The 27,807-nt window shown below is 49.7% G+C and overlaps 1 protein-coding gene across 3 annotated transcripts in view; it reads right to left on the bottom strand.

The window, feature by feature from the left end:
* The window catches only part of PPM1E (protein phosphatase, Mg2+/Mn2+ dependent 1E), an 819,329-nt gene that overhangs the window by 279,580 nt on the left and 511,942 nt on the right, over window positions 1–27,807 (bottom strand). For all 3 annotated transcript variants that reach the window (XM_085649376.1, XM_085649377.1, XM_085649378.1), the window contains one exon: window positions 22,873–23,072. In XM_085649376.1, the coding sequence (XP_085505502.1) occupies window positions 22,873–23,072 (200 nt within the window). The remainder of the gene's footprint in view (window positions 1–22,872; window positions 23,073–27,807) is intronic.

Here is a 27,807-nt window from a genome sequence, read left to right as displayed (position 1 = left end):
ATTATACCAAATAGTAAAAGACAAAAACATTGAAATGGATCAAGACCATCTGACAAAATATTATATAATAATTGTTGGGAATATTTTGAAATAGGATTACTTGATATGAAAGTACAGTTAGACATATATATTATGTCTTGGAAGGAAAAATCCTTCAATAGAGAGCATTCAAATACAATCCAACGAGGAATAGATTTATCAGCAGAGTCATATGTTAGAGCAAAAACCTGACGAACTAAAAACACAGAATGGTATAATTTTAAATCAGGAAAACGCATACCACCTTCAGTTTTGGGACGTTTAAGTTTCGCAAGGGAAATACAGGGATGCTTATTATTCCATAAACATTTGGTACAAATAGAGTTAATTTGGGAAAAATATGAAACGGGAATCCGAAAAGGTAACATGGATAATGTATAAAGGACATGGGGAACAATCATCATTTTAATAGTATCAAGTTTACCCCACCATGACAAATGAAGAGGCGACCAAGAAAGAAGTAGTGTTTGTAATCTGGCAATTAGTGTATTAAATGTGCAACTAATTGTGCTAGATAGTTTAGAAGAAAACCAAATACCAAGATATTTTATTTTAGTAGGACACCATGTAAAGTTAGTGTTAGTAAACATATATTGATAGCAAAGGGAGTTCAAGGGTAATACTTCTGTTTTGGAGAAGTTCAGCTTATATCCAGAAATACTAGAATACAGCTGAACCTCATATAAAAAGGGAGGAAGAGAGGGAATAGGATTAGACATATACACCAGAGTGTCATCGGTGTACGCTGATATTTTGCTTTCTGTGGAGTTATGTAAAAATTCTGAAATAAGAGTATTAACACGTATGCGCTCAAGGAAGGGTTCTAAACACAAAACGAATAACAGAGGTGAAAGTGGAAATCCCTGTCGGGTACCTCTATACAAAGGAAAATATTTAGAAAAATGGTTATTAACAAAAATACTGGCACGAGGGGCAGAATATAACAGTTTAACACAAGAAATAAAATTCGGTCCGAAACCATACCATTGAAGAGGATTAAACATGCATTGCCAGTTGATACGATCAAAAGCCTTTTCGGCATCTAAGGACAATGATGCAAGAGGACACATATTTGTTTCCAAAGGAGATAACATTAGAAAACATACGAGCACTGTCCGCAGCCAACCTGCCCTTAATAAAACCAGATTGATCAGTTTTGATCAATAATGGGATAATATTCTCAAGTCCAGAGGCCAGGATTTTAGCAAATATCTTACAGTCATAATTAATTAACGAGATAGGGCAGTAATTTATACAAAGGGAGTGGTCTTTATCGGGTTTAGGAATAAGGACGATCAAAACTTCCATAAAGGAACCCGATGCCCTAGAGTCTTTGAGGAAGGAGTTAAAAAGAGCAAGAAGTTTAGGAGCAAAAATGGAAGATAAAGAAGAAAAAGATTCAGCATAGTTAAAACTGTCTTTAGGCCACACCTAAACATTTTAAAACTCACTACTTGCATCTGTGACAGACAATGCTAAACCATAAACATCGGCATGAGGCCCCTTGCGGAGGTGGTAGTCCCCTGGGGCATCCACATTGTTACGTACGCCGACGACACCCAGTTGGTGGTGTCTCTTAGTCGGCAAGATAAAGCGGGATCGGGTTTAACCTCCTGCCTTGAGACGGTTTGGAGTGGATGGATCTGTCTTTTCTTAAATTGAACGGTGCCAAGACAGAAATTATGATACTGGGCCATGCGTCCCCCGTGAATCTAGATCCTATGTGGTCCAGCTGTCTAGGCCCCCCTCCTGCCCCAAAGAAACAAATTAAGAGTTTGGGTGTATGGTTTGATTGTAATCTCAACTTCACAGTGCAAGCACGTAAAGTTGCTGCTAACTGTTATGGCCTTCTTAGAATGATAAAGAAGATTCTTCCTCTTCTTCCATTTGAAGCCAGGCGTATGTTGGTCCAAGCTCTTATTCTATCACGGCTGGACTACGCGAATGCTGTTTACCTGGGTGCGCCACTAGGAACTACGAAGATCTTACAGACTGTTCAGAACTGTGCGGCTCGCCTCTTAATGAATGTCCCGAAAACGTAGTTCTGCTAAGTTAGCACTTAGTCGGTTGCATTGGCTTCCTATTCAGGAAAGAATCAGGTTTAAGGCAATGTGTATTATCCATTAGTGTATTGCTGGCAATGGCACTCCTATAATCCAGTCTATGGCGCAATTATATCGCACCAATAGAACTCTTAGATCTAATAATAAACAACTTCTTGTAGTCCCTAGGATTAAACGGTCACGGATGGGAGGCCGGCGGTTTCCATACAACGCCGCCAAGGTCTTGAACCAGCTTCCAGATCTTATTCGTCTTGAACATGATTATCTTAGGTTCAGGAAGCAGTTGAAGACCTTTCTCTTTCCATGATTAGTGGTGACTGATAAGGTGTCACAGAAAGCGCTGGGATGCCTTTGGGTAGCCATGCGCTATATAAGTGCGTATTCATTCATCACCCCTTTCATGAATCTATTCAACAATTAAATATTTCCTTAGTCTTGTTGCTCAGGATACTAATAGCACATGACCACTTGATCTTGGTGATGCGCAGTAGGCGTCCACAATGAAAGTATTAGGTAATGGGTGAAAAGTGTCATTTTGGGGTCTTGAAAACTGTTACAGTTTATCGTTTCGCTTGTACACATACCCGTTGGCAGGAGGGCCACAGATGCATTCGATATGTAGTACAAACAATGTGCTCAGCTGAGGGTACTGAACTAATTTTCAGTCTTTTCTCATTATCGCTTACAGCTGCCAATTCCTAAAGTTGATAATGTCGAACAGCTGTACACAGCCCATTCTGCCTATGAACTGTCATAAAGTTTGCAGACACAAAAACTGCATTATTGATGCATTAAAATACTACAAAACAACCTCGCCTGCAAGTCAGTCGGGCGGCAATACCAGTGACAATCCGACTATTGCTGTCTAAGAACATTTGTCACCAGTTCCTTAGCATTAATCACCCTCCAAATGTAGCATAGAGTTCCACCAGCTGATAACGGTTTTTAATAAGCATTTGGTGAGTGTAGGAAATTACAAATTTCAGTCAGCTGGAGCAGTCTCTCCTTGGTTGTTTTGTCGAAAAAGTGGACGTACAACGTCTATTCCCCGTGTGACTCTGGATTTGGCTTTAAGATTTCAGTTGACTTCGATGATTTCAATCTGATATTTTTAATCCCCGATAATTTGCAATGAATGGCAATAGTGATGAAGATGGTGAAAGCAACAGCAGTGGAGGGTCCACGTAAGAATACTTTTTGGAGGAGGAGCCAAGATGGCCGACGGGACGGACGCTTGAGCTCCCGGCTCCGTGGACCGTCTGGCTTCCTTTGATAATCCTGATCAATTCTCCTGACCTGCGCCGCTCTACCGCCGCGGATTATAGGCACTGAAGTGACTGGCGTTCTCCTGACACCTTTGTCGGCGGGTTTGGTAGCAGATTCGGTGTTTGCTTCGACCTCCGGCGCTCCCCCTGGTCCCTGCGTGGATGGCCGCCGCTGGACGCCGAGGGATGTGGACGGGGTGCTGAGCTGGATTGCTGCGGGTGGTCACGGGGGTGACAACGCTGGCTGTGCGACTGGAGTCGGACCCTTACGTCCGGGTCGGACTCCCCCCCGCGCTGGCAGTGGTGTGGACGACGTTGGAGCCCCCTAATACTAGCTCTCCTCAGCCACCCTGAAGAAAAGCGAGCGGACTCCATTTTGAAGTGTCTTCCTGCGGCGAACGGCCGGTCCTCACGGCAACCGTGGGGCGCTCTCGCCCTGTGCAGTTCCCGAGTGGAGCACGAAGTTTTTCCGGTGTCTACATCCTCGGATCTCCGGTATACATGGTCACTTTTGTCCCGCTACTAAGTGCCTGCAGTGGAGATGACGATGGCGCCTGTTCTTCTTGCTGAGACGCTGGCTGACCCTGGACTCGCAGGGTCTGCGCGCCCATGTGCCCCGGAGCTGATTGCCGCATCGGAGGAGCAGCGGGATAGGGCGGACCGATGCTTGGTACTGAGAGACCCGACCTGTGGGGATGTACTGGCCGCCCTCGTGGCGTTAAAAGTGGCAATGCAGAGTACTTGCTGGGCGCTGACCCGGAGAATCGATGAGGCACTGTTCGCAACGGGACGTCCCCGGCTGGAGGATCCCCCGCCGCCCATGTTTTCTCCTGGAGGTGTAACAATGTTGCAGAGCGGAGGGGCGGTGGCGCGGAGTCCTCCTGGCTCCAATGTAACGCATCAACCCATCGACATGGATACAGTTGCAGGGACACCCTCCATTTTGAACGCTGTGACTCTGCATACGAACTACCTGTTGAGACCTAGCCTTTCACCTCCCCTGCCAGATGTTACCCTGAAGGCACCTATCGCTGGAGCTTCTGTGGCATGTCACTGCTGCGTTTGGGACCCTGCGGTACGATACGGCTTTATGGTCCCCTTTCCTCGAGAGCGACCATCTTGTCTCTTTGTCCTGGCTGAAGGTGACTCGCAGCAATGGACGGGCCTGAACCACATCTGCCGGTCCGGACAGGGGTGATGGCAGGCTCGTTGTCGTTTTGGTTGGATCGGCGGACGGGGACCTGGACTGATACACGTTTTGCTATATTGGCTGAGTAGTCTTTAATGACCTGTTTTTTGCTACATGTCGCTGTGTTTCGCCCCCTGTTTCCTTCTTCTGCCGGGGGGCAGACTTGTGCAGTACTGAAGTGCTGGGGGGTATTGCTTCGGGACCACCGGGTTTACGTGGGTCTTTTGATACTGTGCTGTACATGGCGCAGGAGGTACGGGCGGCGCGGGAGTCCGGGAGTTCGGCAGTGGGGTGGGCTCCTCCCCGCTTCTCCTTTTCCTGGGAGTAATAGGGTAGTGCACTCTTCTTTTTCTATGGTTCTTTTTCCTTTCTTCCTTTCCTAATTCTACATTTCGGGTTCCTATGGGGCGACAGACACGTAGCTAGGGGGGGGGTAGGCCATAGCCTCGGCATGCGTGTAGGGTGGGGGGTCTTCTTCGACACATTTTTTTATTTCTATGGGCCTTCTTTTTCCTTTTTCCGTCCTTTTCTTACGTCTTTTTCTAGGGTCAGTGGGGGGGACTGCTGTTGGGAGGGTAGCGGCTGGGAGGCACATTTCGCTGCGTATCTATATCCTGGTATTATAGTTTCGTGCCGCCATTTTAAACGTGTTCACTGTTAGTTGACTCTCCTGTTGGCTGTTACCCATTTCTCATATGATCGTCTGTTCTGTACACTGATCCGTTCTAGTTTCTGTATCTCCTTATATAAAAATTTTTAAAATTAACCTTGCTGTCTCCTGCCACTCGGTGCACGTGGATTTATTGTAACATAGGTCGTATGCTTCTATGTGCTGCCGTGCCACCGAGTGGACATATACTTTGCTATCAAGCTTCAGAAGTGTCGAGGCCGGCCGGATGGTTGTAGGCCCGTATTTGTCTTGTACACAGTGCTAAATAAAGGTTTTAAAAAAAAAAAAAAAAGAATACTTTTTGGTTTTCACTGATCTTTAAAGCCAGTTATTGTTGTAATTGATAGCCTGTTTATGTGACACATTCGGTAAGATAATATCCAAAGTCCACAAAAGGGTCTCTGCATATGCACTTACTCATCTTGTCAGTCATACAATGACGGATTACTGCAGAATATCACACAGAGCACTTGTTTCACAGTCCAGGTTCTGCTGCTTCAACCCTCATAAACAGCTCAGGTTTAACTTGGAGTTGAAGTGACAAGTGGCTTGGATGTGCCCCCTACACTGACAAGGCAGAAAGCACATCCAAATGGCATGTCCTACAAAATATAGCCGACAACTGGCATCCTATTTATTTTTATTCTCCTCTGCTCGAAGGGCACCATCATTTAACACTCTCTAAATTGTAATTTTTGGATTTCAGTAAATTAATTTGTTCCCAGTGAGTATTTTAGTGTTCCCTGTCCCATTAAAAGGTTGCTTGTTATATTATGCATTGTCATCAGTGAAGCACCTCAGGTTGGTAGCTGACCATATATAACTGTGGACATTAGTTCACATCTATGGGGCAGCTTTATGTTCCCTGGCGCATCCCTGCAAATCAGCAGGGATGCGCCAGGAAAGATGCGTCACGCAAGTTTACCCTTGCGCCACCACAGATGCGCCGCATTTACAATGCAGCGCATCGTGGCGCAAGGATAAACAGATGCGTGACGCATCTGATGGCGTAAGGGCGGCGCATTGCTGGAGTCGTGTCGCAAGCACGACGCAACTCCAGCAATGTTTAGGGGCTGCCCAGACCTTACATGCTGCGTCATGCCTTACGCCTGCTTCAAGCAGGCGCAAGGTTTTGACGCAGCAGCGTCGGAAAAGTGACTGAGTCACTTTTCCGAGGCTTTTTCCGCTGGAACGCCCACCCTGCAAACATTAAACCTGACGCAGGTTTAATGTGGCTCAGGGCTTTACACCGTGACGCATCTCCATAGATGCGTCACGATGTAAAGAGGGCGCAACGTGGCGCAGGGTTTACGCCGCCGCTGCGTCACAAAAGTGACGCAACAGCGGCGTAAAAGTGGCGCAAGTCTAACATAAATCTGCCCCTATGTGTCTGGCTGGGAAGCTACTTTTGCGACAGCATTGCGTTGAAACCTTTATGTGATGTACTCAGTAAATATTCTGACACATGGAGTAACTATTGGTGCTATTTTCATCTCGTTTTTCAATGTATATCAAATTTCATGGTGGAACTCAATTAAACCAAAGCACACATTACGTTAGGATAACAGTACGTTTTACTCATGTCTCGTTGGTTTATTAGGCTTATGCTTTACATTCTGAAGGTGTGGCTACGCATGACTTTGTTTAGGCACACCAAAGGGAATCCTCATCAGTTATCTGAATTCATGTCCATTTCACAGATCTCCCATTGGGTTGTCGACTGGAATGTGAAGGTGTTCGAAGAACCGCCCTCCGAGGATTCCCTGGTTGGCGGATTTGGGAGGGGGGAGAGTCCATGACGGGCATACTCGCCCTTCCGGGGAGGGGGATACTGGTGAAAGATGGGGGTGCGTCATACCAGATTACGATGGATGGAGATGATGGAGGAGGTTGGAAGAGAAGTGAGGAAGCTAATGGGATATGTGAGGAGGTTGCTGTGTGAGGTGGGATGGAGTATTTGGAGTATGGGAGAGAATGGAAGGATGAGAGTTATGTCGTTGGGGATTGTTGGGGGGTTTGTTTGATGTTTGGTTATGGTTGTTCAACCCTGTCCTAATAAATGGCCTTTTACGCTTATAACTTGCGTGGAGTTGTTATTGCGCGAAGCGCTAATTATGGCAGTGTATGGGAAAAAGTTAATCACCCCTTGCATTCTGTTTGTGAGTCAAGAATACACTTTGGCGGAGAAGACAGTATTCACTCACAGAGGCTGTCCCCGCAAATGGGCGAAGATATGGGGCGGATGGAACGCATTCCGCGGCAATATTTGCCCCCCCCGCGCCCCCCCCACAGATGAGGCCTCAGACCCTGATCTAAGCGACTAGACCCCAAGCACCACCGCGGGACCAAATGAACGGCTTGAAAGCGATATTTGTTAATTTAATGTCTTAACAGGGGAGATGTAAAGTAAGTTTGTATTTTTATGTCAATGATTGTGCTACCTTGTTAATTGTACAAAATGAGATCGCACATGCCAAATACTGTCAGCAAGTTTGTTATGATAAACTAATATAAATTTAAAAAAAGAATACACTTTGGAATGCCTTGCTTGTGAATCCCAGTTCTTTACTCTTTGTAAGGTCCATGTTTTTCAGGACTATCAAGAAATGATATGTTTTGTGCGTAACATGGGCTGGGTCAGTCCTCTTTCAACCGTTGCAAATATCTCTCTGACATGTAAATAGTAAATGTTCTTAAAGCATTTCTGTACTCTCTTGGACCTTATTTACAAGCCCCTTGTTCCACTGGTACGTCACTTTGTGCGACGCACCAGTGGCGCAGTGTGCTGGCCCATATTCACAAGGCCACGCAAAGCCACCCTGCGTGGCTTTTCATGGCCCTGTAAATACAAACCCTTTTTTACTCATCACTTCACGTGACAGGGGCGTGCCATGGACACTGCCGCATTACCACATTTACAACATTTGCTTCATATTGTTGTAAATATGACGCATCACTGTACTTTTAAAATGACGCAGCTCAGCACAGTAATATGGCTTGAAGCTTGTAAATGAGGCACTTTGTATACAAACTGGACAGAGCCCTATTTAGATCCTTAAACTGATGGTTTTACCTCATCTGTGATCCATATCTGCCATCATGACCTCTGATAGCAGGGGCTACTCAATCTGTGTCAGGAGCAAATAAGCATTAAAAATCATAATACTTCCCCCAGAATAATGTGCTGCTGCTAAACTCTTATAAAGGACCCAAAGGCGAGACCTATTGGCTATGTCAATGCTTGTTTCTTTTTACCACTCTGACCTCTGTCTCTTTTAAAGGTGACAACCTGACAAGGAGGACAGGTCGCAATCATGGGTCCTTTAGAATGTGAAATCAGGTAAGTCTTCATCACAAGCCTCAGATGCAGTGAGCCGTATATAGTGGCACACTGCACAATCTCGCTCTCTCATCCTGACCAGTACTGAGCTATACCACAAACAAACTAGTCTTTCTCCACCAAAGTTCACTATAATGTGCACTGATGCATTGGTATCTTGACTAAGCGTGGGTGGTCTGAAGGAGAGCGTTCCCTAAAGAACAAAAGAAGGGCATATTAACAAGGGCATTATCTCCGCTTTCTTGGCTGTAAAAGTAAAAAAAGCAGAGATAATCTTTTCACCCTATTTACAAGAGGGTGATAACATGCATTAGCACATGTTAGCACCCTTTTACCCGACGCCTCCCTTTGCATTTCTAATGAGTTGCAAAGTGTGCGTCACTGGGCAGTACAACCCTGCAAATATCACTGATGTGCACATCGCGATTATTACAAGGCTGCCCCAGCATTTAAGCAGACGTTAGTTTTTGGAGAAAACCGCTGTTTTCGCCAAAAACTAACGTCTGCTAAAATGCAGACTTACCTATCCCTAACATTGGGGGTGGATTATGCTGATACGACCACAGGGTCGTATCAGCAAGGTTATGTCCGTTTTTCAGGGAACATCGCTGGAAAACCAGCGATGTTCCCTGCAAAACTGCGACTTCCCCGCTATTGCTGGAATTTGTATTGCCCTGGAGAAAGGCGTTGTTAATAACGCGCTACCGGGGCAATAAATTCCAGAGATAGACAGCGATAAATAAAAAAGCACTAAGCGCGCTTTGCGTTATTTATCGCCGTCCCTAGATAATATGCCCCTAATTTTTTAATCGCGAGAGACCATAGTCAAAACCTTTAGCTCACTCGAAAAACCCAAGAACCATTGAGCAACACAAAACCTAGATAAGATTTACCAAGCCACGCAAGGCCACCTTGCATGGCCCTGCGTGGCCTGGTAAATTTGGAGAAATGCGAGGGAGCATTAGTCTCTGCCTTGTGTTACTCTGCGTGGGTGGAGTGAGGGTGTTTCCACACATCCACTCATGTATTCTGACACATTCACAGATCTACCAACAATGGTAGACCTGGGAATGCATCAGAATTGTACACCTTCCCACCAGAGGTGCAACAAGGAGAAATATCTTTATTTCTCCTCCTTGTTTCCTCTTTCTAAGTGTGTTGCATTTTGCAGCACACTTAGAAGTAGTAAAATGCCTCTAAGGATTTTTTTAATGCAGGAATGTGTTCCTTCCTGTACAGAAACAAACCTGCCTGTAAAGCAGGCAGCCTTGCTCCATGGCGCAAAGGTGCCTGCGTTGGAGGAGACAGGAATGCAAGAGGATCTTACCACATGAGAAGAATCAAAACAATAAACCAGAAAGGAGCAAAAATCCTGTAAGACAACGTAAAATATGCTGCTGCCCACAGTTAAGTTAACATCTTTGAATATCCCCTTTTCTCTTATTGACCCATATAAGATGAAAATTACTCAGAGAGGGAAAATAACTGCTTTCAATAAACCAAGAGACTTTCATTGGCAACTGTTCAGGAACTCCTGTGGCTGCTGCCACCATTTCCTGCCCTTTACCCTGGGAACATTCTTTGTAGTGGGCGGCCCCATGCTCTGACAGTTACACTGGTGTCGGCAACTCTCCTCTCTCTCTTGTCCCTGCGAGGCTCCATGGCCCTCCTGCCTTTGCCTGGCTGCCTCCACAAGCCCTGATCTGTGTCAAACCTCTGGATCTGCAGCAGCACGAATCATGGGCAAACTAAGTTCTGCCATGCCCTTACCGCGTCCGGCATCAGCGGATCCACCCTCCACCATATGAGACACACCAGTATTGGCCGATATCCCAACACCCTCCACACTGGACAAATTGGGCAAGGTATTGGCTGCTATAGAACACTCCAGGGTTTCCACAGAGACCAGGCTTGGATCCTTAGCCACTGAACTGAGCTTCTTAAGTGAACACCATCTCAAGCGCCAAGATAAAGTCTCAGATTGGGAGAAAATACTTGCTACCCAGAAGCCGCTGGAGACTGACAACCGGATGGCGAGTCAGGTCCTGCAGGAGTGTGCTCAACACCTAGAGGACAGGGCGGAGGATGCGTAAGACCATTCACGATTGAGTAATATCTGCTTTTTGGAGCTGTCAGAGGATGTTGAAGGCCCAGACCCCCTTTCGTGCTTGGAAACCTGGTTCAGGACATTTGCCACGCCATTGGATGGGGGTGCCCTTCTTTTCCTTGGAGAGAGCACACCGTGTGTGCCTGCCCGTCGTCCCCCTCCAGGTGCCCCTCCGCATCCCATGCTGGCTATGCTCCTGCACTTTAAAGACTGTGATGCTCTCCTGAGAGCTGCCAAACAGACCGGTCTACTCCAAGTGGAGGACAAAGGTGTCATGTTATTTCCTGACTACACCCATGCGGTCCAGTGCCAACTCTACTCCTTTCTGGAGGTCAAACATTGTCTCTGACATCTGGGGGTTCAGTACTCATTGCTATTCCCAGCCCGCCTTAAGGTCGTGTTGGACGGAACCTCCATATTTTTCACAAATCCTAAGGATGCCTGGGACTGTGTTGGCCATCATCATGGGGAACCGCCACCAAAACTGATTGGGTCTGGACCAGGTCCACCCAGGCCAAGTCAACGGGGTAGTTCGCAAGCAGACACCGCCCCTCACACATCCTTGTCAAAATCCCCTAATCGTAAACAGATAATTGAGGACTGTAGACAGGCCCTGCCAGCTGCAGTTAACCTGGGAACAAGCGCCGGGGCCACAGACGATGAGAAAGGCCTGCACATTTTTACATCAGAGGACGACACTCTTCCCTCTGATGATTCTCGCCAGGGCTCCTAGACCCTCCCGCTGGTAACACCTCAGACGGCGCACAACCTCATCTGATTCACCCCCAGTCTTCCCTTTTTATGGACACTGTCTAAACTTGGTGAACGCTGCTCATCCCAATTTCTCTGTTTATCGTTCTGTCTTTTTGTCCCACTTTATAGGGTGCACCAGTCACTGCATACACAGCCATGATCACAGAGGCTGACCTCCCCTGTCCACCCTGACCTGTCCCTCTGCACTGCCCTCACTGCCCCCTGCTGGGGAATGCATCACACTCATTTAGACCCACTGATTTCACTCTGCTATTTTTCCATAATGTATAACCAGTGGGCTCCAGGACCAGTGACAGTCCTTGCTGGGTCCGACATGACTCAGCCTGGTTGCACAGGGCAAATTGGATACAGCGCTACACCCTAGAGCCAAGTTGCATGCCCATGATACACCAGAGTTTCTTTGACTGTGCTCTGTTTGGGCGTACTGCCGGTTTGGGTAGGCTCTCTATGTTGGAATATGCCTTCTTTTCCCGCTTTCCCTCACCCCGCATGTTGTTACAACGACTGCGTTGTAATAACACAATACCATTACCCCGCAAGTCATTACAACGACTTGCGCAGGGGGGCGCTGGATGTTGGAATAGTAGATCATGGAGCATTTTGGGACACCCACTCCACCATACTGGCCCACAAGACTGCAAAGCCCTGGGTCCTGGGAGGGCGACTACAACTGAATGCTAGACCCAGACTTGGACAGGTCCCACCATCCTTTACCACGCTTTCCCCCTTATGCACAGGCCGACTGCTTTAGGAGATGGATGATTGACTGATGGCTTTCGGAAGCATGGAGATCTCTATACCACAGAGACAAACTTTATTCCTTCCACTCAGTGCCTATTAACCTCTTTGTGCACCTGGGCCGCTTCCTCTGCTCCACTTCCTTGGTATCTTTTGTTCGCCACTGGGCAGGTCACCCCCCGAGCACACTCCCCGTGAGTGAGCCCGTCCCCTGGTGCCGCCTCTGCCCTGAGCTGTGCCCTGTGCATCTCTGCTGTGCCCCGCCCACCGGATCCGCTAGGTCCGCGGATCTCCTGCGCCTCCTGCCACCAGCTGTGCCCTCTGCTGTGCCCCGACCGCCGGATCCGCTTGGTCCGCGGATCTCCTGTGCCCCCTGCCACCAGCTTGCTTCGCCGCCTTTTTCGTCTTTTTTCCCCGCCGTTTTGCCCTAGCCCCCTGTGCTCCCCCCCTCTCTCGCCCAGCCCCGGCCGCGTTTCCCGCCACCTCCCCGCCGCTGCCCCCCTGCGGCCCCGCCCCCTTCCCTCGCTCGCCCTCCCCATTTGCCACCCCGCTCCCCCTCCCAGCTGCCCCTCCCTCGCTCCGCAGCCCCCACTCTCCTCATATGGCAGAGTGGCCAACGCGCAGCGTGCACGCGCAGCGGGCGCACCGTTTGTGCGCCAAAGGCGCGCCAAAGGTAAGCCCGTCTGTGCCCGTCCGTGCCTGGACCGCGCCCAGCGCCCGAACCCCTGGCCCCCGAGGACCCCAGCCCACCCGCCAGACGTACGACGCCGCCACCCTCAACGCACTCAACACCGGCCGAATCCCGGGATGCTACCGAGCCACCCCGAGACGCACCCACGGACCCTTCAGCTGCCACGCCTGCAAGTTCACCTGCATCCGGACCTGCCCCGCACCAGCACCCGCCAAGCCGAACACCAGCAGCAACCACCTCAAGTGCATCCTGCTCAACACCCGCTCCGTCCACAGACACGCCATCGAACTCTGGAACCTCCTCGACACCACATCTCCAAACGTTGCCTTCCTCACGGAAACCTGGATGAACGACTCCTCAGCGCCCGACATCGCCATCCCAGAGGGATACAAGATCACCCGGAGAGATCGCGACAACCAGACTGGAGGAGGCATCGCCATCATCCACAGGGACACCATGCGCATCACGACCAACACCGACGACACCCTGACTACCGCCGAACACCTACACTTCCAGATCCACACCGACCCTAAGACCACCCTCAGAGGCACCCTGATCTACCGACCCGTCCCCCGCCCCCTTCCCTCGCTCGCCCTCCCCATTTGCCACCCCGCTCCCCCTCCCAGCTGCCCCTCCCTCGCTCCGCAGCCCCCACTCTCCTCATATGGCAGAGTGGCCAACGCGCAGCGTGCACGCGCAGCGGGCGCGCCGTTTGTGCGCCAAAGGCGCGCCAAAGGTAAGCCCGTCTGTGCCCGTCCGTGCCTGGACCGCGCCCAGCGCCCGAACCCCTGGCCCCCGAGGACCCCAGCCCACCCGCCAGACGTACGACGCCGCCACCCTCAACGCACTCAACACCGGCCGAATCCCGGGATGCTACCGAGCCACCCCGAGACGCACCCACGGACCCTTCAGCTGCCACGCCTGCAAGTTCACCTGCATCCGGACCTGCCCCGCACCAGCACCCGCCAAGCCGAACACCAGCAGCAACCACCTCAAGTGCATCCTGCTCAACACCCGCTCCGTCCACAGACACGCCATCGAACTCTGGAACCTCCTCGACACCACATCTCCAGACGTTGCCTTCCTCACGGAAACCTGGATGAACGACTCCTCAGCGCCCGACATCGCCATCGCCATCCCAGAGGGATACAAGATCACCCGGAGAGATCGCGACAACCAGACTGGAGGAGGCATCGCCATCATCCACAGGGACACCATCCGCATCACGACCAACACCGACGACACCCTGACTACCGCCGAACAAATACACTTCCAGATCCACACCGACCCTAAGACCACCCTCAGAGGCACCCTGATCTACCGACCCCCGGGACCACGCACACCATTCAGCGAAGACATCGCCGACTTCATCAGCCCGCACGCCCTCCCCTCCGCTGACTACATCCTCCTGGGGGACATCAACTTCCACCTGGAGAACAACAACGACCGCAACACCACCACCCTGCTTGACAACCTCGCCAACCTCGGACTCAAGCAGCTGGTGTCCACCCCCACCCACCTCGCCGGACACACACTCGACGCCGTCTTCTCATCCAGCAAAGACATCGCCTTCAGCCACGCCACTGGACTCCACTGGACGGACCACAGCTGCGTCCACTTCACCTTCAGAAGAACCACGATCCACCACCACCAGCAACAGGTTGCTCGAAGAAGCTGGAACAAGATCACAGCCAACCAGCTCGCCGCTTCCCTGAGCCAGCACCCTCCCGCCAGCTCAGCGAACCCCAGCCAGGCCGCCGACAACCTCACGAAGTGGATCAGCACCTGCGCGGACGATCTTGCCCCGCTGAGGACCCCGCCCAGCAGACCCGGCAGCAAGAAGGCCCCATGGTTCACCGACGAACTCAAGAGCTCCAAGAAGAACTGCCGAGCCCTCGAGAAAGCCTGGAGAAGGGAGCCAACACCGGACAACATGACCACCCTCAAGCTCGCCACCCGGAAGCACCATCAACTGATCCACGCCACCAAGAAAACAGCATTCAAGGACCGGCTGGACAACAACGCACACAACTGCAAGGAACTCTTCAACATCGTGAAAGAGCTCTCCAACCCCAACGCCGGAAACAACAACATCACCCCATCGCAAGACCTCTGCAACTCCCTCGCCTCCTACTTCCACAACAAGATCGCTGACATACACAACAGCTTCACCCCACAAACAACGCCCCCCACGACCGCACCAACGCCCCCCACCACCACCCTCAGCGCCTGGACCCCGATAAACACAGAAGACACCATCCGCACGATGAACTCTATCCACTCCGGATCTCCGACCGACCCCTGCCCTCACCACGTATTCAACAAGGCCGACGCTGTCATCGCACCCCACCTGCGGGACATCATCAACACCTCCTTCGACACCGCCACCTTCCCTGAGAGCTGGAAGCACGCCGAACTCAGCGCTCAACTAAAGAAACCAACAGCGGACCCCACCGAACTCAAGAATTACCGCCCCATCTCGCTCCTCCCGTTTCCAGCCAAAGTCATCGAGAAGACCGTCAACAAGCAGCTGGCCGCCTTCCTCGAGACGAATGGATCCCTCGACCCCTCACAGTCTGGGTTCCGAGCCGCCCACAGCACCGAGACCGCCCTCATCGCTGCCACCGATGACATCCGAGCCCTGCTGGACAACGGAGAAACAGCGGCCCTCATCCTCCTAGACCTCTCCGCAGCATTCGACACTGTCTGCCACCGCACCCTAGTGCAGCGCCTCAGCAACGTCGGAATCCAGGAGATGGCACTGGAATGGATCATCTCCTTCCTCGACGGAAGGACACAGAGAGTCCGCCTACCACCGTACAAGTCAGAGGCCACCGAAGTCATCTGCGGCGTCCCTCAAGGATCCTCGCTCAGCCCCACCCTCTTCAACGTCTACATGAGCCCCCTTGCGGCCATCGCACGCCAACACAACCTCAACATCATCTCCTACGCCGACGACACCCAGCTGATCCTCTCCCTGACCAACGACCCCGCCGCCGCCAGAGCCAACCTCCACGAAGGGATGAAAGATGTAGCCGAGTGGATGACGACCAGCCGCCTGAAACTGAACTCAGACAAGACGGAAGTCCTCATCCTGGGCTCCTCGCCCTCCGCCTGGGACGACTCCTGGTGGCCCCCCGCCCTGGGCACCGCACCCAAACCGACAGACCACGCACGCAACCTGGGCTTCATCCTGGACTCCTCCCTCTCCATGAACAGACAAGTCAACGCCGTCTCCTCGTCCTGTTTCAACATCCTGCGCATGCTACGGAAGATCTTCCGGTGGATCCCCACCGAGACCAGGAAGACGGTCACCCAGGCCCTCGTCACCAGCCGACTGGACTACGGCAACGCCCTCTACGCCGGAACCACCGCCAAGCTCCAGAAGAGACTCCAGCGGATACAGAACGCCTCAGCCAGACTCATCCTCGACATCCCCCGAAGCAGCCACATCTCCGGACATCTGAGAGACCTGCACTGGCTCCCCGTCAACAAGAGAATCACCTTCCGTCTCCTCAGCCATGCACACAAAGCCCTACACGACCAAGGCCCGAGCAACCTCAACAACCGCCTCAACTTCTACGCTCCCAAACGCCATCTCCGATCAACCAGTCACGCCCTCGCCGCCGTCCCCCGCATCCGAAGAGCGACAACAGGAGGAAGGTCCTTCTCCTACCTGGCTGCCAAGACCTGGAACTCCCTCCCGACCGACCTGCGCCTGACCCAAGACCACCTCTCCTTCAGGAAGAAGCTCAAGACCTGGCTGTTCGAGCAGTAGCGCCCCCCCCCCCCCCAAGCGCCTTGAGACCCTCCGGGTGAGTAGTGCGCTTTATAAATGTCTTTGATTGATTGATTGATTGATTATCCAGGACGTATAATTTCTGATCACGATGTCCATGTGGTGGACCCATGATGAGTGCCCCCACACCACTTGACGCCCACTTGGAAGCTTCTGCTGGACTGCCTGGAGGACCCTATCTTCCATGAAGCACACGTGGCCCATATCCAGCAATACTTCACTGAAAATCATAATACGGCCTCTACTAGCACACTAGACTGGGACACCTTCAAGATGCTAACGAGGGGTACCTGCATGCAGGAGATTGTGGGTGTCCGCAGGACTTTGGACAGGGAAATAGTGGAAGCCAAGAGGCATCTTGCTAGACTGGGAAAAGCGGCAGCCCGCGACCCCGCGATTGCCTAGCAATTCGCAGACAAGAAAACTTCCTATACAGCCCTCCTGGAGCGGTTGCGGCATTTTAATTTTACAGCCCATGCGGCCAAGGTACATAGAGAGGGTGATAATTTGAGACACCTCCTTGCCTGGCTGTTTAGGCAGGACTCCTCTATCAGCCCATTACTGATGTGGTCACAAGTACGAGTGCCACTGCAGGCAGAGCAAGATTCTGCAAGAGTTCTACACCTACTAATCCTCCATCTACCAAGTGATACCGGATGCCTCAGTAAAACGTTCAAGTGTGTTTCTAGCAGATATTGCCTTTTCGTGCACATCCAATACCACTAGAGCTTCCCTAGATGCTAAGATTACGCCGACTGATGTGGCACAAGCGAAAACTAAATTGACCCCGAACAAAACTTCGGGACTTGACGGGCTACAGCTAGAGTACTGTGCTACTTTTTCCTCGATCCTGGCACCCTGACTTACGGAGATGTATGAGGCATCCCTACAAATTGGTGAGCTCCCACACTCGCTTCAGGAAGCCTGATAGGGACCCTACACAACTGGCATCTTAGTGGCCTATTGCCATCTTTGGGCAGACTATAAGATCTTGGGGAAGATCCTCACCAGTAGATATGCCCATATCTTACCAGAGCTCGTACATTCTGACCAGAACGGGTTTGTCCCGGGACGCAGTACCTACCAGAACATATGGTGTCTCTTCCATGTGCAGGATCAGGTCTACGGATGGTTTCCACATGCAGCCTGCCATATATTAGACCAGGAGAAGGCGTTCGATACACTGAAGTGGAATTATCTTTTTTCAGTGCTAGCCCACACGGGAGCTGCGATGAGGCTTCATGCTTACACCTAGCTGCTCTACAAAAATCCTACCTCTTTGATCGCCTGGTTCGGTACATCTTTGCCCCCTTTCCGGTGGGCCATGTGACCAGATGGGGGGCCCACTTTTCCCTCTGCTTTTCGCGCTGGAGATGGAGCCCCTGGCCGTTAGGATGTGCAGAGAGGGCCAGGTGTGCGGCATACCCCTCGGGGACAGTACGCATGTAATATCCTTGTATGCGGACAACTTACTTTTATACTTGTGGAATGTAACATCTGATTTTTCCCCGTCATTCCCTGGCTGCCTTTGTTGGGGCCACAGGACTTTAGGTTAATCGATCGAAGTCGGCGACCTACCCACTTTGTCCCGACCAGTCGCCATGAGTCATAGACCTCAGCGAGGCACAGCTCCATTGGCATGGGGAAGCAAATCGCTACCTGGGGATCCATCTTTATCATATTCCACTCCATACTCTGTCTTTATCATACTCCACTGGATCTATACGAGGGGCCATAGCTGGCATCAGGTCACAGGTGGACTTTTGTCAGCCCCTGCCCCTAAAGCCAAAAGGCAAGATAGCGTTAGCAAAAATTGTCATTTTAACCCTCCTCCTATGTTATTTTGCAAACCTTCCCATCATCATGCTGTAATCATTCTCCTTCAAGCTAGACTCCCTTTCATGAACACTCATCTGGGGTAGTAAACGTCGGTGTGTCGCCCTTGAGAAGCTGCAGCTGTCAGTTAGCATGGGAGGACTGAGCCCCCCCTCCTTTGAAGCGTATTTTCTGGCAGCACAGCTGCAATGGCTGTTGTGCTAAACTGCTGGGCGTTACATGGGTGAAACAAGCTTTGTATGGGGAGTCATGCCGGTATCTGCGGTGCAGGTTTCCTCTTTCCAGGAGTTTTGCCTTAATATCCCTGGCCTTACAGGGGATGTAGCTTGCTAATGCATTGTCAGAATACACCGCCTTGCATGTGGAGCACCACTGTATGCCCCGGCCTTTCCCATGGTCGGTCTCCACCACTTCCCAGGTTTCTATTCATCTAGGGACATGAGAGCCTGGATGGAGCAATCGTTGATCAAGCTGGGGAATCTATTCTCAGATGGCCAGCTTCTCAAGTTTGAACAATTAAACACAGAGCACGGCTTCCCACTGGGGCAGTTCCTCATTCACAGACAACTTCACATCACTTGTTGGACCCTATGGGACACGTAGACGGGGGAACCCGCCATGCATCCAGTTCTGCAAGCCATACTTACCATAGGTGACAATTGTCAACTAATCACTTGGCTGTAAAAAGCCATAAGGGAACTTGTGGATGTCCCTCTTATGTCACTGTGGCAAAAGTGGGAGGACGATTCTGGGAGGACGATTCTGGGAGGGCGCTGCATGATAGGGAATGGGAACAAGTGCCAGAATCACCCTTGCTGGTTTCCCGAAATTCCTGCTTCGAAATAATCCAGGGGCATATGTACCAGTCCCTATCACCACCACTACGTCACTTTTACCGACGTTGTGGTGGCGATAGGGGCTGCGCCTTATGTACAATGAAGCGTTAAGCCACTTACTTATAAGGCCCCCTTTCACGCTATGGTTAGCCTGAAAAGGGTGGGCAGTGGGTGTTGCGGTGGGCGTTCCACCACAATACCCATTCACTTTGATGCTGCCCCCTGTGTACAGGGTGACGTACATAGGAGGCAGCACCAAAATTAAGACCAGGTAAATCCTGGTCTTAAGTTGGCAAAATGAGGAGAAATGCATTATTTCTCCTCGTTTTTGCTTTTTTCATGTATGCTGCCTTGTACATCACACATGAAAAAAGCAAAATGCAATGGTTTGTTTATGTACAGGAAGGTGTCTCTTCCTGTACATAAAATACCTTTAAAAAAATGCCAATGCATGAAGCAGCACACATGAAAGTGACAAAATGGCATTTTAGGATTGTTTATGTGCAGGAAGGGACACCTTCCTACACATAAACAATCCTCCCCTGCATGTAGACAGCCTTGCACTATGGTGCAAGGGTGCCTGCGTTGGCGCTAGGTTGCTAAAGTAGCATCATCGCAGGGGGAAACGCAAGGCTGCAACACTTTTGTTGTTAATATGGTGCATCCTTGCTTTTCAGAAGTGGTGGAGCGCAGCGTTAAGCCAAGGAGGCTAATGCTGCGCACCGCCACTTCCTTGTACATATCCCCCCTCAGTGTTTTATGCTCCACAGAGCATACCTTACCCAGCCCAGTTAAATCGAACTTCCCTGATGCACAGATTAGCTGTCCACGATGCCAAGCCCCGGATGCGGACCTCACACATATTGTATGGGCCTGCCCGGATCTACAGAGTTACTAGCAGTCAGTACATACAACCATGAGTGAGGTCACGGAATTACCTGATATCCACACCCACTTTGCTCACACTCCAATGTCACTCTCCAACAGTTCCACCGGTGGAAAGATTGGCATGGAGCAGTGCGCAAGTAGGGGTCAGAGGAAGGCGCTCTCTGCTATCAGACACCTGTGCAAGCGACCTGTTTCTCCCCAGTGGGCTACCCTCCTCACACAATTCCTACAAGGGGTGGGGAATGATGCTCTCCACCATGACCTGAGCAAATCACCCATGCCATCACTGTCTACTGCACATGTGGGGAAAGATTTACAAGGAACTGACGCATCTGCCAAATGTCCTTGTGCCACCATGGATGCATTGTATTTACAATACAGTGCTCCATGGCGCAAGGATTAACAGATGCGTCAGAAATACTGATGCATCTGGTGGCACAAAATGACGCATTGCTGGAGTTGCTAATGAAAGTGACGCAACTCCAGAAATGTGCCACAACAGATAGGTGAGTCCCATACAAAAAGCCCTGCATCATTCCTAATGCCTGGTCTGAGCAGGCGTAGGGTGACGCAGTGACATTTTAATTTTACTGCATCAGTTCTACATGGCTATTTTGGGGGAACGTATAGCCTGCATACATTATACCTGGCGCAGGTATAATGTGACGCAGGGTTTTACAACGTGACGCATCTCTCTAGATGCATCACGTTGTAAATTGGCCGCATTGTTTGCGCTGCCGTTGCGTCAAAAAAGCGACGCAATGGCAGTGCAACGGGCTTGTAAATCTTCCCCGTGGTGAGGATTCCTCACCTGGAGCCCTGGCCTGTCCCGCTGACTCTTGCCCTTTATGGTAATGGGTGGCCGCGAGAGCTCCTGGGGGGCCTCTCCTCCCTAAGTCTCCCCTCCGTACCTGCTCGCAAATGCACTTATCCGCTGTGTCTTCCCTGCCTCACTTAGCGACTACAGTTCCACATGCGCACCAGCCTCTGGTTACGCATTTCTCTTCCAACCATTACGGCCTGCCACTGCAGCCCCATACACTTGTCCTACTTCCGCCCCAATTTTGGGATTCATCCCCAGTTAAAGACACTGCGGCAGTACGTTAATGATATTTACTAGTTCACCATAACTGAATCTACACGATCACCGCTGATTCTCACACGTTTCTGTATCACTCTGGGGCCGATTCCGATCCGGATCGGAAGGGCACCGAACGCGATCCGGCCGGAAAAACTACAAGCCGTATGCGTGTTTTCCGGCCGACTCGTACAGCTGTACGAGCGAGCAAGTGCGATGCGAGCTACATGAGATTCTCCGACCGAGTCGTTTCCGGGTCCGAACCGCTCCGTATGTCTCGGTCGGAAGCTAACCGTGGCGTGCAATGGATGCGATTTACAACCGAGCCAGTACGATGCATGCGTCGGACAGCCAGTGTGAGCACCTGTGTCCGGCTCGCAAAAGCTCCCGGAGTCGGACTTCGGGGGTCCGCGTCGGACCCCCTGACACCCGCAGCCCTATGACTCAGACACAGGGGGAGACCTATGGGTCTCCCCAACACAGGCATGTACGGTACGGATGGCACCGACGCGTACCCACTGTAGGGGGCGCACTTGTTTGAGACGTACCCATTCAGTCAATGGGAGCGCATGTACGCGTCGTACAACTGGCTCCCATTGACTTCTATGGGAGTCCGACCGAACTGAGTCCGACAGCATACGTGCGCATCGTACTCACTCAGTCGGACTGTAGGGGTCCGGCTCGGTCGGAAAACACTCCGGATCCGACTCGATCGGAGTGCTTTCCGACCCAGATCGGAATCGGCCCCTCTATGTTATGTTGCATGAAAGTATGCTGCTACTGTATGACCGATAAGAATGCCACTTTGGAAGCTATTGCAGGTTATAATTATTGTATGTAATGTAAAACCCAATAAAAACATTTTTAAAAAGTACCTTTTAATACTCTGTTGAAATAAAATATATTGCTTTCTATACAGCAATTTTGCTTTTCATGCGGACCTCAAGACCTGGCTTAATGAATGTTCCTCCACCCAGTCCTACCAGCAGCCCCCCACCCCAGGTGCCTTGAGACCCTCACTGGTGAGTAGCCGCGCTATACAAGACCCTGATTAATTGATACAGTATTCTCTTTATAAAAACAATTCTATAACATATTTTGAAATTAAAAAAAGGAATGGAGTTAGCATAGTAAATGAACCAAGGCCATTAACAGGTAATAAGTAAGTCTGGATGAATTTGGATATTTACAAAGGATTTCTAATTGTACCTTTCACTTTGGAATCCTGGTGTCCCAGATTAACACTCACCAGTTTTATGGGCCTGTATTTACATGCAAGTCCTCAACCTCCTTTCATTCATGCACCTTGGATGACCTTGGAAAGAATATTCAATGAGTCTGAAGAAAGGCGGTCTGTAGGATTAGGAACAGTACCGGGTCATGACCTTGGACTTGGTCTTACTCACCTTTTTTGTCATGCCCCTTTCCTCACCTTCTTCCCCCTTCTTATCATGTTTAGGGCAACCCAGGCATAGGATGACAAGATCACCGGTAGCTATCACTGTGCTCACTCACTGCTAACAATGCATTCTGTAATATCTATGATTCCCTGCAGTTACCTCGAGGTTGAAGAGAATGTTGAAATCAGGGATGCACACGTGCTTGTCCTCCATCTTCCGGCGCATGTTCTTGATGGCGTGGATCGACGTCTCGTAGTAGAGATGCCTCTTCCGGCGCAGGGGGAAGTCTTTAACCCAGCTGTGGCAGATCTCGTGGAGTTTGCTGAAAACTGAGCGAGCCAGCTTGATGCTCTCAATCTCTGCAATGGGAGAGCAAGGAACAGGCTTAGGAACAGTTCTAACCGTTGTGTTGCTCCATTCAAATCTCATGACCTCGGGTTTACCTGAGCCAGAGGACATTCAAATAGAATAGCAAAGTCAAAATCTTTATAAATAATTTATAACAGCACCTCCATAAGAGCAACTGGCAAAACAATATTTTTCACATATATATATATATATATATATATATATATTCACTTAAAAAACCATAGGTTTCACACATGTTATAGTTAGGTGGATATTTCACTCGTAAAAAACCAATGAAATTCCCCCGTTATAGTTAGTTGAGATAACTATAACTCGCGCGCCCGCAATCCTCTGCTAATGACGTCACATATTACATCACTCATGAGATGGTCAGTGGCATCACTCATGACATCACTGATGACATCATCCTTTTGATAGAGTGGCGGTCACGCGAGTTATAGTTATCTGAACTAACTATAACGGGGGAATTTCATTGGTTTTTTACGAGTGAAATATCCACCTAACTATAACATGTGTGAAACCTATGGTTTTTTAAGTGAATTTGCAAGGTTTTTTAAATGCTAATTCCTAACTATAACGTGTGTGAAACCTATGGTTTTTTCAGTGAATTTGTACGGTTTTTTAAATGCTAAGTTATGTATGTATTTTAATTTTTCTTTTTTTTTAATGGTTTTTCACCGTGCGCGCACCCCCGCGATTTAAAAAAAAAAATTTTTAAATGTTTTTTTCTACCTTCGGGGTCCTTCAGGGACCCCCTGACCAAGGCTAGGGGGTCAGGAACTCTCTACCGTGCCCCCTTTTCGCGTTCGCCACCTTCCTTTTCCACTCTCGCACTGAAAACAAACAAAATGGCGGCCGACACTTCCTGATTTCGACCGATTCGAACGTTGACTGACATGTAACAACCAATCACAATTACGCTTACGCACGTTAGGGAGCGCGCACGGTGCGCGCACGGTGCGCGGCTATAGATATGTATGTGCTTTTAACTGCCATTTTCTCAGGAACTACTGAACAGATTGACTCCATATATGCAAAAGGCACATCCCTGACCTGAGGACTACCTCTCTGCCAAATTTCAAGTAATTCTGTTCAGCCGTTCGGGCTGTACCTTCGACTAAAGGTCCTATGGGAAAATGCATGGGGAAAACGCGTTTTGGGACCCCCCTTTTTTCTCGGCCCCCGCTTGACGAACCCCCGAGACTTTCAGGGTAGGAGCTGAGCGGAGCGCCCCATTCGTTTTGAAAATTTCGCGAAGATTCGTCAACCGGCGCCCAAAGTTATTCAAAATAGAATTTTGATATTTCCTATGGAAACACGGTCCTAACTATAACTATCTACTGGCGACCGCCAGTAGATAATATATATATATATATATATATATATAACGCACCATAATTACAAGATACAGTGCGTTTTTGTCTTTTCAGCCAGTGGAAGCACAAAATGTGGTGCATAGCAACAACGCAGGCACTCTTGCACCATGTACCAAGGGTGTCTTTGTTGTTGGCAGGATTGGTTTTGTGTAGGAAGTGACAATTTCCTGTACAAAAACAATCCAGAGAGGTGTATTCCTAGTTCTATGCATAATGCAGCACACATTGAAAGTGGAAAAAACAAGAAGGAAGGCAAACATTTGTCCTGGTTACGCCTGCTTAGGTGAGGCGTAAGGATTTGCCGCTGCCCCAGATATACGTTATTTTGTAAATCTGCGGCAGCGTCAAAACCCATGGGTGTTTTATGGAACACCCACAACAACGCCCATGAGCGTCTCCTTGATGCAGAGTAAGGCAACACAGCACTTTGCTCTGCCTTGCCTTACTCCACACTGTGGCTTTACATCGCATCATAGATATGATTGAGATGCCAGCGCCAATGGAGCATCAAAAAAGGGATACTCCAGCAGTGCAGGCCTCTTGTAAATAAGCTCCTGGGTTTGTGTGACTTAGTTAATACCGAAAACGATTTCGGGGCATATTTACAATAACTGGCGCATCCCTGCATATAAGCAGGGATGCGGCAGTTATTGTGCGCCACAGCTCCGCCACCATGGATGCGCTGCATTTACAATGCGGCGCACCATGGGGCAAAAACAGCACAGATGCGTGACGCATCTGTGCCGTAAAAGCGGCGCATTGCTGGAGTTGCGTCGCAAGCGCGACGCAGCTCCAGCACTGCTCTGGGGGCCCTATCTTGTTAATGCTGCGTCAATCCTTACGCCTGCTTCAAGCAGGCGCAGGGTTTTGACGCAGCATGGGCCTAAAAGTGACTGAGTGAAATCTTGTAGATTTCACTCAGCCACTTTTAGGAGGCGTTCCTGCGTCGGAACGCCCCCCCCTGTGCAGGAGCGCCTACATGTTGCGCAGGGCTTTACAACGTGACGCATCTCCCAGATGCGTCACGTTGTAAATACCCCGCACCATGACGCAGGATTTGCGCCACCGCTGCGTCACAAAAGTGACGCAACGGCGGCGTAAAAGAGGCGCAAGGGGCTTGTAAATCTGCTCCATAGAGTCAGGGCTGCGCCAGAAAAGTGACACAACCCCAACACAAAATCTTATTAAATTTGTCCCACAGAAACTTTTTGTCAATATAACCTGCCTATAGAAGCTAGACAGTTCTATTTAGTTCAGTGGGTTCCTCTGAAACGTCAAGTAATATGCTTCATACTGGCAATAGAAACAAACCAAAAGTAAAACTGGAGTTCGTACGCTGATGACACCAAACAGAACACATACTGCAGAAACAAATATAAATACTGCACATTCGTAACGTGCTATTGAAATCTACAAAGAAAAGAATCTATCCTGTTTTCCACATGCGTTGAAGAGAATTGCCTCCATGAACCAAAGTGGGTGTGTGCGTAATCATCAGCATTTTGGCGACTACTGCAGTATAAAGAGGTTGGAAACATTGTCCACTTCCTCCCTCTAGACTGTTATTTTTAAATGTATTTATGCTTGTGTATAGTACAGAAAGTCCCTGGATGGGCATCACAGTACGGAATATTGTCAAATAGGTGAATATTGTCGTAAAGACAGCATGCCAACAGGCTAAGCCGAGCAGACACAGAGAAACATAAGGAAACGTTGGGGCATATTTACAATTCCCTAATGCCACAGGAACGTCACTTTTTATGACGTTCCTGTGGCGATAAACCTTTCGCCTTGTTTACAAGGCAACGTTAAGCCTCTTAATGTGGCTTAACGCTGTATTGTGAATAAGGCCCTCTTTCACGCAACACTCAGAGTCACTATCGCCACAGGAACGTCACTTTTTGCGACGTTCCTGTGGCGATAGGGGCTTCGCCTTATTTTTAAGCCAGCGGTAAGCCACTTAACGTGGCTTAACACTGCCTTGTAAATAAGACCCCCTTTCACGCTAAGGTTAGCGTAAAAGGGGAGGGCAATGGGTGTTGCAGTGGGCGTTCCACTGCAACACCCATTGATTCTAACACTACCTCCTATTAACAAGGAAGGTGTAAAAAGGAGGCAGCGCCAGAATTAAGACCAGAGAAAACCTGGTCTTAACCTGGCAAAGCGAGTAGAAATGTTTTTCTCCTCGTTTTTTCTGTTTTCACGTGTGCTGCGTTGTGCACCTCACACGAAAACAGCAAAAGGCCAATGATTGTTTATGAACAGGAACGTCCCCCTTCGTGCACATAAATAATAATTTTTGTAAAATGCCATTTTGCAACTTCTGTGTCTGCTACATTAAGCAGCACAGATAGAAGTAACAAAACGGCCTTTCAAGATTGTTTATATGCAGGAAGGGGGTCCTTCCTGTACATAAACAATCTTCCCTGCATACAGACACCCTTGCATTATGATGCAAGGGTGCCTGCGTTGGCGCTCAGCTGCTAAACTTAGCGCCAGCGCAGGGGGAAACACAGGGCTGCACCATATTCTTGTAAATATGGTGCAGCCCTGCATTTCAGAAGTGGCGGAGCGTGTCGTTAAGCCAAGGAGGCTAACGACCCGCTCCGCCACTTTCTTGTACATATGCCCCTTAGCGTGAAAAGGGGTTGCAATGGGTGTTGTGGTGGGCGCTCCGGTGCAACACCCATTGATTTTGACACTGCCCCCTATTTATAAGGTTGGCTTAAAAATGAGGCAGCGCCAAAATTAAGACCAGGAAAAGAAAGGATTTTCTTTTTGAAAATAAAAAAATTCCCTTCCTCGCTATGGGAGTCCTCTCCCATGGCGAGGGGGTATTCTTTGTTTTTTACCACCAGGGTTTGCCTGGTGATGATAGGCAGTAAAAAACACAGTTATATGTACGCTCATCCTGTTTGGGTGGACGAACATATAGACAATTCTCTTTCAGCCCTTAATCTGTTGGCCCGTTGTAGCCGTTTGGCCACAGCAGAGAAGGAGTATTCTACACCGCTGTCAAACTATGGTCTGCCCGCTTTTAAATTCTGCAGGTGGATCACAATATTGGCGGCAAGCACACTCCATCGCCATTGCAACAGAGTATGCTTACCGCCAACACTGGAATCGGCACCTAAGTCATGACTGTGGTGAATAGCAGCTTAATAAAAGTCAAGCTGAACAACAAAATGGGCATATTGCCCTAAAGGCATGGAGTACCTAGACTGGCAGTAATAAAATGTCATCAGCATAGCTACTTGGAGGCTTATTTATGAGAGCCTGGTGTCACTTTTGCCCCACGTGAAGTGGTATATGCATGACGTAGGGCTCTGAATCTAATTGCATCTTGCTC

Source organism: Triturus cristatus, chromosome 3_2, assembly GCF_964204655.1.
Source record: "Triturus cristatus chromosome 3_2, aTriCri1.1, whole genome shotgun sequence".
NCBI lineage: Eukaryota > Metazoa > Chordata > Amphibia > Caudata > Salamandridae > Triturus > Triturus cristatus.
Note: the sequence above shows the minus strand (reverse complement) of the source record. Positions and strands in the feature narration are given on the sequence as shown.